This window comes from Lytechinus variegatus, chromosome 11 (genome assembly GCF_018143015.1).
Source record: "Lytechinus variegatus isolate NC3 chromosome 11, Lvar_3.0, whole genome shotgun sequence".
Lineage (NCBI taxonomy): Eukaryota > Metazoa > Echinodermata > Echinoidea > Temnopleuroida > Toxopneustidae > Lytechinus > Lytechinus variegatus.
Window position 1 is genome coordinate 31,118,198 of NC_054750.1, and position 13,441 is coordinate 31,131,638.

The 13,441-nt window shown below is 35.2% G+C and overlaps 1 protein-coding gene across 3 annotated transcripts in view; it reads right to left on the minus strand.

Annotated features, from left to right (window-relative positions):
• Nucleotides 1-681: 681 nt before the first annotated feature.
• Nucleotides 682-13,441, minus strand: part of LOC121423702 (importin-13-like) — an 85,674-nt gene continuing 72,914 nt past the window's right edge. For all 3 annotated transcript variants that reach the window (XM_041619130.1, XM_041619132.1, XM_041619131.1), the window contains exon 26: nt 682-2,505. In XM_041619130.1, the coding sequence (XP_041475064.1) occupies nt 2,412-2,505 (94 nt within the window). In that variant the 3' untranslated portion in view covers nt 682-2,411. The remainder of the gene's footprint in view (nt 2,506-13,441) is intronic.

The following is a 13,441-nucleotide window of genomic DNA, read 5'->3' on the forward strand; positions in this document are numbered from 1 at the left end:
ATGTCCAAGATGGAGTACTAATTTTGACAGATCTTGGAAATGACTTTTTTTCTTGACATTATAGGATCTGAAAAATACTACATTTGTACTACATGATACTTATAAGGATGAATTTCCTTTTGGTCTGCAACAGCTATTTTCTGTTTGGTACCATTTCATGTGTCTTCTACTGTTTTGTATCATGTCTTTGTCTACCAACCATTCAGTCTAAATCGCCATTAAAGGGGAAGTTCACCCTGACAAAAAGTTTATTGTAAAAATAGCAGAAAAAATAATAAAAAATATTGCCGAAGGTTTGAGAAAAATTCATCAAATAATTAAAAAGTTATTAGAATTTCAATTATTTGATTTGTGACGTCATATGCGAGCAGCATTCCTACATAGCGAATGGTAAAAAATCAATGAAATGTCATTTTCTCAGAAAATTGAAAATGGTTTTCACTGTAACTTTTGTATATCAATAGACAAATCATTTCACACCCGATCATGAAAAGAATACAAAATAAAGTCATCAGGAACCATACAAAATTTGAAATTCATACATTTTATATTACATAACACATGGGGCAGCTGCTCGTTTATGACGTCACAAATCTAAAATTTTGAACTCTAATAACTTTCTTACTCTAACAGATTTTCCTCAAAACCTTCACCAATATTTTTACTATTTTTTCTGCTATTTTCACAATAAATTTTTCTTTAGGGTGAACTTCCCCTTTAAGCCCATTCACCCTTATGTCTAATTTCCATTTGGACATTACCCATTTTGTCTAACCCAACTTAGTCTATATGATGAAAATGAAATATCTTTGAATCCAATTCGCATTTGACAAAGTAGAAACTAATTTGTAGATAAAGTGGAAATTAAATCATTAGACTAAATGTAAATTAGACTAAATGGGTATTAGACAAAGTGTAGTGCGGATCAAAGGAAGATTAGACCAATTGATAGTAAAGCAAATTGGTTTAGCACATGTGGTGTTAGAATATCTGTGTGGACCAACTTCTTGTAGATAAATGGAATATAAATGATTAATTCCAGGTACAAGTAAGATATCTACATGTAGGAGCAAACAAAATACATTTCATTTGAGCAACCTCAATTAAAAAAAATAATAAAATCACTAACGCTGATTGTTGTGAAGAATGATTATTTGATGATATGGAATGTATGTTCTTTGCTCCTACATGTAGATATCTTTAATACTTGTACCTGGAATTTATAATTTTTATTCCTTTTATCATCAAATAATCATCGTTAGTGATATTTTTTTTATAATTGAGGTTGCTCAAATGAAATACCTTAATTCAAGAAGTCTTAGTTCAAAGAAATATGAACCAGTTTCCTCATTAAACTGCCGACACTTTTGCGTTGTGTTGTGTTGGTACATGCCCAGATTCATGATGCTAGTAAATGTCTTTATTCAATGACATTGCAAAAAATATTTTCACAATATAGTGCTCAAGTCCATCCAATCTGACAGGTGGCGGGGTGCATCACAAAGAGATAAAACTTGATATTGATGATTCATTATATCTTAATTTCTGTGTGTGTATGGTAGACCAACAGTTTATGCTTTATTTAATTGGTTATGTGCCTTATATGCTAATGGCTCTGCATACTCTATGAGAATTCGCTTGGTTGGAGGAAGGCTTTTAATGGTTATTGCACTATTAGTACTTGAAGTTACCTTTTTCCTACCAGTGGTATTTCTATAGAAATTATATACATTATGTAAAAAAATGTATCATAGAGTACCGAATCGATGACGTCAGTTGCCATGGTGATTCTAAACAAATGATCCCACTGAATGATAGCGTGCGTTTCCTCATAGGAGAAAATGGCTGCTATCAGATTTAGATTGCTTGCAACTATTTTTCAGACGAGCAAATGTGTACAGACGACCGTCAGCTGTGACTCTGTGTAGAACGAGCCCGCCACAACACTATGTTAACTGACATCACACTTCTGTACTCTATAGCTTATTAAGAAATGAAGTACAATATTAAAAGCAATTGAAAGTGAGGGACTTCTGCAATCAGTGCAATGCACTGTGACTGACTGAATTCCTTCAAAGGAAAATCTCTTGGGTTATCATTGCAATATCTATAAAGGTACGAGCCATTCTGCCTTAGTCTAATCTTTACGGACCACAGAAATCTTCAGATTAGGCCAAATTTGACTTGGATAATGTAAATGACATTTGTTTAAACTTTCCGATTGGAAAAACATATTTGACTTTACATGATCATTCCACTTATACAAAATTGACTTAAACAGTGTCGGCTGTATTGCAAACAATTATATATTACTGTCATCAAGCATGAAATAGAAGTAAACAGGGGAGAAATCACAACCCTGTGTTACTCCACATGGCAAGAGAGATGCACAGAATCACCAGTAGGGGACCTCAAAACTCTGCATATTCAGTACCATGTAATCCTCGGCAGATCAAACTGAATTCCTTCACAAGATTCCTCACTTGTCTCTTGTTTGAGCGGGTCCTGCATTGGAGAGAAAACACCAAAAATAGTTACTGCATAAGTATCTGCATCTCTGCAATATAGGAACAAAATACTAAATAATTTCATATCACTGAATATTACATATGCAACAGGCTAATAACAAAGAGAAGCGTTGATAAGGTAAAGTAGTAGATAGGCAGTCTTGTACCAAAGAACATTTTGAGTTCAGAACAATATGCAATGATTTTTAAAAAAATGTCCTAAAACACAGCCTTCACATTTAAAATGTCTTTAAAAGGGAGAAAATTCTGATTAGATTGTTAATATCCAGTGATTGAACTAAAAAGTATAATCAAAGAGTGAAATTCAAGGATGTTTTGTATCGAAAGATATATGTTGAACTCATACATTTGGTCTGAAAAGTGGTAAATTTACACTTAATTCTTATTCATGTAGTAACGAGGGGTAACCTGAAACATTCAATTAAAACTACACTCTCATTTGACCTTCATACATTCATGTTTTGTAAAATTTCTCCAACACCCCCCCCCCGACAAAAAAAGTACAATGACTTTCGAACAAGGATGTATCTCTTGAAAGCACACCTTCACTTCACATTGGACATAATAATCATGACAATTACACAAAGAGAGGAAATATATCCAGGTTATGATATTACGATATTGTGAATTTTTGTCTTTAGTTTTATTTTACTGAGAGGCAATTTGAAGACATTGAAAAAGTACAGTCAACTTTTCATACATAGCCTGTGTGTCTGATTTATGTACTGTAGCCTGATTTTACATTGACTCCAGACTTAAATTTTCTCTTGAGGTTCGGTATGCGGAGCGTTGTGAACTAGTGGATTAGTCTTCTGACTTTGAAACAGAGGGTCGTGGGTTCGAATCCCAGCCATGGCGTAATTTCCTTCAGCAAGAAATTTATCCACATTGTGCTGCGCTCAACCCAGGTGAGGTGAATGGGTACCCGACAGGATTAATTCCTTGAATGCATGAGTGCTGAAAGGCAGCTCGAGCTATTAAAAGCCGGGGTAATAATAATAAAATCGCGCCTCGGAATAGAATATTTCTAGATGGATGGCGCTATATAAGTGCCTGTTACTATTATAATTATTTAAATTTTTTTCAAAAAGTTAGTCATTATTGACTCTTCCAATGTACATGTAAAATCAATGAATGTGCACGTCTTTAAACTGTTATGGATTATATAAGAAACTAAAATGTATTTCAGTGGAAGCATTTTTCGAATTTACATCATGATCTCTGTATATGAGCATTTTGAAAAATCTGGAGCATTATTAGGTGATGTTTGGCAACATCATGTTTGAAACACATCTAATCGTCAAAGGGTTCTGCGTAGATCAATTGTATACAATTTAATAGATTAAGTTTTGAAGTGTTTTTTGACAAATCGTATATGTAAGATTCACTTTCAGTTTTGAAATTAGGATATTGGTAGTCACACTGATGAAAGAGAGTATTCTCAATGACAAGCACACCATGAATGAATACATGGTCATTATGCTGTGACTAAGAACAAACACTTGGAAATATAATTTGTATTGTAAGCTCTACCTGCTTAAATAATTACAAATGATTGCAGCTTTGCAGGTGTATAATAGTGCAATCTGATAGTACACCAGGAGGATCAAATCCTCCATGACTTCTATGACAAATGCACAATGTCATAATATGGCATCCATACAAAGCAACAATCAAGTTCAGGAAGAAGTAAGACGGATATACAGACTGTAAAATCATTCCAAAGAAACACCGGTACTTCAAACCAAGAAATGTTATGCATATGTTTTAACATGATGTCAAACTCAGCAATAAAAGTACAATACCCTTTATCTGATCCATGCTACTTTCGTTTACATGTTGATGTCAATGTCATTGACTGGGCGAACAGTTAAACAACGCCCAACTGAAATGACTTGGTTGTAGATTAATGTGTATTTCATTCATGCTGTATGACCCCAGGGTGACATCTTTGCCCTGTTGTTCAAAGAGTTACGATTGATCCGATCAATCGTAACTCTATGGAAATCCATTAGTGTCATAATTTTTTCTACGAAAAATTTGCACAATGTCCTTTTTATGCAAAGAGAAGCGCTGTGAATTTTCACGAAAACAATGAATGCATGAAATTACATGTACATCACAGCTAGAAAATATTTTGAACAAACATGCATAATAGATGTTGACGTTGCTGGCCGTCCATATTTGCGATTGATTGGTAAATTGTAACTCTTTGTACAACAGGGCCCTTGTAAATGTGATCGTGTTTGGTAGAATATCAACAATATTTTTCATCCTTCATGGTGTCTGATGAACTCCAACTTAAATTCATATAAACAGGGATTCTTTCATGTTTTATTTTTCTTATAGAAACCAGTAGTCATAATATTCTGCGACTTCACTGCATATTGCACAAATGGGTCGTCCACTAGTAGAATTTAACAAGCAATTATAAACCTGATCAAAAATAATCATGAGTGTAAATTCTTTGTAGTTAAGTGATACATGAGGTAAAATGAGAGGGCTAATATCAAAGCTGACTTTCACTTTTACACAATCTATTACATTTTTTTCCTGGACGTGATGAAGAATTTCTCCAACATGTATGTCTTGAGCTAAAAAAACAGATTAAAATGGTTAACTAAATACTGGAATTAATTGTTGATTGTGCCATTTCATATTTGCTATCTAGATCAATTTTACCAACCAATGGTTTCCAAACTTTTGGGGAAAATCATCTTTTGGATTTTTCACTTTTCGACTCAATGTAATATACATGTACGGCAGATTATATCAAAAGCCCGAGTTAATGATTTAACAACGTGATATTAAACTGCAATTTCTGAAGTAGAAACAAGAGGCTCAAAGATTGAGAAGTTTCTTAATTGATTATCTTGATCAAACAAGATTAGCATTAGGAGTCAGTTTTGCAAATATAGTTACAACATTATTGCACAATTATATGTAATAAAAGGATTTGCAAGGTTTCAAAGGACAGAGAGATATTTCCTAACTATGTGACTTGCCAAAATCTTGATTTCTAGCTCATTCTTTGTGCAGTGATTCTTAAACATAATAATAATGATGTAACAAATTACATAAATTGTATTGGTGGAGGTCCTAATTTTCAAGGAAATTTATCTATTCATTCTCCCTGAAGTAATTATGAAAAGCGTTTTAAAAAGTACAAGTTCATGATTGAGAATACAAGATAATTTTCATTCAAAAAAATATTACCCCAATTAGGGGAGGGGAGACAATCATATTTTTGTTGATACATACATGTATGACCACAAGTTTAAAAAAACAAAGCAAAATGAACTGGTTTTCATCTATGAAACAATACAATTTTCATAAAATTCCACATGATTTCTGATAAATATTTACCCCCTTAACCAGCATAAATGAGATAAAACACATATCAACAATCATATGATGGTAATACTACTATTTCTACCACTCATCTAAAGATGTATTAAGATGTTAATTCAGCTTAAGGTGCAGTCATATTTCCCCAACGGAGGCCATACAGCAAGTTGAAAACTGCCGTTTTATTAAATTTTTTTTGTACCAGCCACAGGTACATATAGGTGGTTTCTACAAAAATGAATCAAATGGCCACTTTCGACTCACAGTAACACAATTGGTGCTGAATCTGTGATTTTTCTTGTCATTAAATCAGGTAAATTTCTCTAGATGCATCATTAATAAGGCATCCAATTTTCACTCTGCACCTTGAGCGTGCACTTTGTAAATCTTAAATTCTTTATATTACCAAGGTATTCATGGCATGAAAGCGACTACAAACTTTATAAGGACCAGTTTCATTTTAGGAGTATTAAAGCCCACTGCAATCAATGTTAAAAAACTGAATAATTAAAGGCATGGTCACACCACCCGAGCGTTGTTGGAGCGGTCGTTGAGTGGAGAGGAAAAAAATCATCACCGCTCGCTACCGTTCACCATTTTCGATTTCGATTGTTTTTATTTTGTTCTCGATTTTTGTTTTTGATTTTTTCCCCAATTTTGTGAGCGAAATTCGACCCCCTCTCCCTACCGCTCCAACAACGCTCGGGCGGTGGGACCAGGCCTTTAACAGGTAGATGAAATTAGCTTTTCTCATCAAAATCAACAATGGCCATACATGTATCAGAAAAAAATTACATAGGGACTCTGGCAAAACTGCTCAAACGAGACCTGGAAATTAAATAGAGACCTAGATAATACCACTTTGCTGCAAAAAGCATTTTCAATGTTGCAGATTTAAAAAGTAGCGGCCGAAAATTCAAATGAATAAAAAAAATGCCTGGGCCATTTAGAGCAAATTAATGTAATGTCATTCTCCCTGTAGCAGACTTGTAAAATCTGACAAAAACTAAACCACCAGGAATACTCAACCTTTTTTACATTTTCTCTTATTTCACCTTCTGGCGGTAATTTTACTGAATTTTTTAAAGGAGAATTCGAGGGCAGTTGTTGTTAAATTGTAAATTTCCATCAGGTACTTCAGATATATCAAAAATGGGTAACGATAAATAAATAACAATCTTCTTAGGGGTGGTGGTAGTGGTATCCATGGGGAACTCTACATGTATCTAATTGTTCTATAATTATCGACACAAACTACACCCTGACCTTTTGTGCACCCCTAGGTACACACACAGTACAAGGTTTCTCTTGCTTTTAATAAACAACCTATCGGCATCAAATATGCATCTTGATAACTTTTAAAACAATTATGGCCCACTGCCAAAGTAAATTTTTAAAATGTGTACTCTTTATAATCAAAAGGTGCCTAGTGATTTGAAGAGATTTTTAATCTATCAAAGTGAATTACCTTCAAGGCCTTCATTTTCCATTGCATGATAAACATAAAGATGGGCTTGTATCCACTTTATAGGCAGTACTGCCCGGGGGGGGGGGGGGGGGGCACTGACATTGACGAGTGGATACCATGCGCGACCAAAAAAACACGTAAAAGGATGTCTATTTCACGATAGGGCACCTTACGTACGTAATGTGATAAGGATGCAGAGATGCCAAGTTAAAAAAAATGTAATGCGTGAGATTTTCATGACTCGGCGTCTCTGAGAGCGCGCGGCCAGTACTTACACTTGTATGTTTCGAAAAGGCACGCGCGCGCGAGATATGGGCTTCATCATGATATCAATCCATACTACAAATCCATGCGATGCACGCACGCGATTCATCGTATCACGTACTAGCTGTGCACTGACTGCATTCTCGATGCCGGGGTAGATGTGACCGTGTGCAAAGGCGGTCGGCCAGTGCGTATAATCTAGTGAATAATGCTACTTTTTCTCTTTTTTTTCTGTCGGGTCCCGAATGCGTGAGATTGTGAGATGGACCCTAGATGCGTGAGTCTCACGCACAATGCGTGAGACTTGGTAGCTCTGAGGATGTCAAAAACACAATAATAGTGAAAAAAGGGTATCTATTTCGCTAGGAAAGCTACGTGTTAGGGTCATATTTGCGGGGATGATAAAGCAAAATTAAAATGTTTTATAAAGGATGTCATTTTTGCCCCAAATCTACGTGTTTAGAGTCTGATTTTTGTGAGGTGAAAGGTGGGGCCGTACATTCAACCAAATGGTGTGTAAAGCTAAAACCGACGACCGACGTCGACGGACATAACAATAAAATATCGCTGTACTTGTTTAGGGTTCATTTCAGTGAATACTTGCCACGAGTATTGTTTTGTTTCCAATACTTACTTGTTAAGGGTAGGGTTTCATACGCCGATACTTGTTAAAGGATGCATTTTCAGAATATGGAAAATACGTGTTTAGGGTGCTTTTCGAGACCCCTTGGTCGCGCATGGTATCCACTCGTCAATAGAAGTGGCCCCCCGGGAGTGCTGCACCAGCCGGAGTTTGCTCAATCTTGAGATTTTAGCACGATCGGCCCTCTTCGTGATTAATTTCAAGATTCAGGAAAACCCGTCTCCACCATCACATGAAGAGTGATTCCTGATCGAGCGATGCATCGATGCTTTCTGGTCTGACGCAGTGAATAAATAATGTGCATCTGCACCTGCGAATTAGCCCAATAATTTGTAAATAGCATGCTATTTTGCAAATAATCCCAAGTTGACTTGGGATTGCATTCTCGAGATTAATCCTATGAACTAGCGCGATAATTGCATCTCCATTACAAATAATCTCAAGATTGTTCAGATCGGGATAATTTGCCGGATCAGAAATAGCGCGCTAATTTGAAAACTTGGGATGTTGCAGACGGCCCTACTGGGGTGCTGCAAGAAATTGGAGGAGGAATAAAAGCAAATCAACTGCAAATTTGCAGCTGATCCTGATTGACTGCAAGTAGCCATCAATTGCCAATTTCTGTTGCTAGAAACAGGCTTGCGATCGATCGATTGTTGTTGGTCTTTCCCTGCTCAAGATTACCACTCACATCAACAAGATTAAGATCTTGACATGCATCATTCACTCTATGGCCAATAAAATACAATGTAAATATGATTGGGCAATTAACTGTAATACCCCTTTCAAATTGTGCCTTTCCCCCGACAAACTTCGCCGGCGAAGTTTGCCAGTGAAGGGGAAAGTGTCCAGTATGAAAGGTAGACAGGAGAACTTCTCCACCTCTAGAGGTGGAGAACTTTGCCGGTGAAACAGCCGGTATGAAAGTAAACTGGAGAACTTCTCCTCTTTCAAGACATTAGAGGTCATTTTTTGCCCTCCCCGAAATCCCCTAAACTGAGATTCCGCGCGCTAGCTAGCTATTACATTTGTATATCTGCGGCTAAATGTACCAGGCCACGCTTTATGAGCTATTCAATCATTCCATAGAGTTAAATACCCTAGAACACACAGTTTGTTTTTTTCACTAACAATATTTATTATAAAAGCATTATTTTACATGCTGAAAATGCGCTTAAAATATCAAAATACTTTTATTCTTTTTGTAATTGGTAAGAAGCAATGTGTACAATTTTCTTTTCGTTCGTTTTAATTCTGCATGTACGTGCCGTGTGCAGCTGATAAGCAGCAGCTGCTGAGAAGTGTTTACCAGCCATTATCTCCAAAACTTCACTGATAAAATTAATTAGGTATCTGCAATTAATAAGGAAAGAGTACGATTAAAATTCAAATTTAAAAAAGCGCACGCTTTCATTTGCACTTACTTCCGCCCGAGCAAATCACCCGTCCACTTTCGCTGGGGAAGAGATGTCAGTGCAAAAGGGTAGACCTACATTTTTTCTTCGCCGGGGAAGTGAGGAATGCGTGCCGGAGAAGTTCGCCGGGGAAAAATGAAGAGGCCAGTTTGAAAGGGGTATAAGACTACATGCTGAACATTTCTTAGTAAAATTAACAGCAAAAGGGACAAAAGTTTTCTCAATATTTCTATTTTTCTTTAATTTCATTTATTTATTAATCTATTTATTTATTTCTATCATTTTTTTTTTTATCTTTTAATTTATTCATTATTTTATTATTACTTCATTATTTTTTTATTTGTATTTATTTTCATTACTTTTTATTTACAGTGTACTTATTTTTTATTTTATTATTGATTTTAATCACAATTTTTAAAGGGTGGCGGGGGGGGGGGGGCTTGTGCCCTCCTTCCTTTGTTTAAAATTGTTTGCATCTTTAGACTTACATACCTAATCCCTGTTTCTCCAGACTCAATAGAATGAAGTTCCTGTTCTCAGCCAATTGTCATAGTGCAAATCTTTAACAAAGTGCTCCATGAAACCACCCCCTGTTTATACAGAATGGACTTGTACTATGATTGCATCCGTAGTTTTCGCTAACGATCATACAGGCAGGAAGCAATCTGAATAGTGACCAGGATGTCACATGCATTACAAGTGCTGTAAACGGTAACAAGGTTGGGAATATGAAACGTGTTGGTCTATTATTAAAGGAGAAGTTCTCCCTGACAAAAAGTGTATTGTAAAAATAGCTGAAAAAATGAACAAAAAAATGGGTTTAAGAAAAATTCATCAAAGAAGGAAAGTTATTAGAATTTTGATTACATGTATTTGATTTGTGACATTTTATGATGTGAGCAGCTTTCCGACATATATGGTGAATAATCGATGAAATGTCATTTTCTCAAAAAAATTGAAAATGGTGTTTACTGTACCTTCAGTTTATCAATCATTTCACACCCATTCCTAAATGAAAAAAAAGTATTCACAAACCATTAAAAAATTACATAACATATGTGGCAGCTGCTCATTGATGACGTCGCAAATCCCAAATTTTAATTCTAATATTAACTTTCTTAATCTTTATGGATTTTCCTCCATCAATAACCAAAATTTTGAGTTATTTTTTCTGCTATTTTTATATCAAACGTTTCCTCAGGGTGAGCTTCACCTTTAAAGGTTACTTTCATACATTTCAACAGTGTGTTTTTGAGTGGTTGGTCCTCATTCTCAACATACATAGGTCCATGGTTACCATAGTAAAAATAGATTATAAAACAATTTCCTTTCTGAAGGAAACTATAGTTCTTAGTAGGATTCACAAATACCATAAAAGTTTGATAACCTCAGTGACAACAGAGAGCATTTGGCCCACTTTCCGCATTGAGCCTATTGGTCTTTGGTTACCATGGTAAAAATAGATTATAGATTTACTGAAGAAAAACCAGACCTCAGTGGGAATCACCAATTTCATGAAAGTTTGATCACCTTGTTTACAGAGAAAGACAGAGACACCATTCTTACTTTCTTCCTGAAACTAATACTGGAAACTAGTTTTGTGGAAACTACATGTAGTAATGTGTAATGAGAACAGTCAAAGTGATCTTGGAAGCAATCTTCCAAACAGGTTCATAAAACCACCTTGCGATGTAGTTTTCAAGATCGATTTGCCTCATTAAACTGGTTTTAGCATCAGTGAGGACACAACCGTTCTTTAGGAAGCGACCTTCCCACATTTTGAACGTGCTACTCCACACACTGTGTGTAGAATGCCTGCGCTGTGGTTTCCAATTTCGCGCGAAACATGTCACCCCACTGAGAGCGTTCCCGTAGCAACAAGATCACTTAATACGTGAAGTGATTTTAAAAACCACTTTCGGATGATCAAATGGGAACGCTAGCAAAGCAATATTCCAATCTGTTTTCCTGAACCGGTTTCCAGTATTAAAGCTAGTTTTAGGAAGGTAGTGAGAACGGCGTCAAAGATGGAAAAACAAAGCAATCGGAACCACGAGGAGTATGAGCTAACTTCCTGATGGCATTGCATTGTTTTCCGCTATCATGTACAGGCTACATCATCTGCAAACAGAAACAAACTTTGACTTTGGGGTTATCCTACTCAACATGCCAACTTTACAGAGAGAGTAAAAAAATGTAATCTGAGTATTTCTAATGGGGAAAACCAAAATAAATTGCTAGTATGATTGGTCCTCCTACCTGGGATAAAGATGAAAGTCATTTTGTATCTTTGTGACAGTTTCCTCCATATTTGACCCAAGTAGAAATTTCATTATATGTTGTTCTTGTAGAGCAACTACCATATTTTGATTCTCTGTCTCTGCTAGCTCCATGCTCTGTCTTTATGAGCTTTCACATAAAAATATACAGTTTAATAACTTTGAATCATTACATTTCAAGTATGGTGTCATGTACATGTACCTGTAGGTGTTATCAATAGGCATTTAGTACCGCTGTATGATCTAAATGTTTAACTTTTTATCAAATTTAGAGCAATTACTCAATTTTCATACAATAATCATTGAACACATATATTCTGATATTAACAATCACTCATTCACAGTATTCCATTTATATTCATATTGTGATGATTATGACAAGAATTCAGTTTTACAAGCTATAGCTAACAGTATTATTATCCGAACTATTATAATGATTATTACTTGTCTTCATTTGTACAGGATGTAGAGTTCATATGCCAATGATCTTGTTTCAAGGGTCTTCCTTTTACTTTGAAGAAATCAGTGGGTGTTTTGTTCTATTTTTGCAAAGACTAACAATAGCGGGGATATTGAATGCAATTAAAGTCAATTTTTCTATTTTGGCACAGATTTTCATTTATTTTCTGCTTCAAGACATACAGATTTATCTTTTACATTAAACTTGTATGTGTTGATCGTACCATTGTCAAGATGCACAAACAGTAAAGAAATTCCTAGGAGCTTTACACGTAAATGCCTGAGCATCAAAAGAACAGACTTTGAATAAGATTATATAAGAAATTGTCGCATTTTAAAAGTATCTCAGTTTCAGATTGGTATTTTTATTAAACAAGGACTCACATAAAATCTAATGATGTGAATCGATAACTTAAAGCCCAATGATAACTGGTATTTTCCATTGAATTTTAATTATTGAAACTAATTACAACACAGTTTAATTTGTAAAATGAATAAAACATTGTGCATAAATTTTAATTAAAAAAAATGCAAAGCAAAATTTCGATGCAAATCTGGGTACACTCTAAATTACAAGGATTTAAAATAAATCCATTACGGCTATGAATAGTGGCCAGTCGATGTTGGGATTTAAGATTAATCCATAAAGATTTGAATTCTAATAAATTTGGATTTAAAAATGAATCTTTAAGATTTACATTATTACAATGAAGTCTTTAAGGATTGATTTTAAATCATAATATCGACTGGTCACAATTCACAGCCGTTACGTATGGATTCATCTTAAATCCCTGTCTTTTTTAGTGCATTATTCCCTGCATTCATGTATATTACATGTAACATTATTGTATGAAAATGGGAATGTGGCAAGCAATGCAAAGAACAACGAGGGAGACGGAATTAAAGGTTACAGGCATCAATGAGTTAACGATTTGATGTCCAATTTCAAGAGGGTTCTGCGGAAAGGATTTGTTTAATCATTGACAGGGGCATGTGGTTCCTCCTTTTGACAGTACCCTGTCAACATTCAACAATAG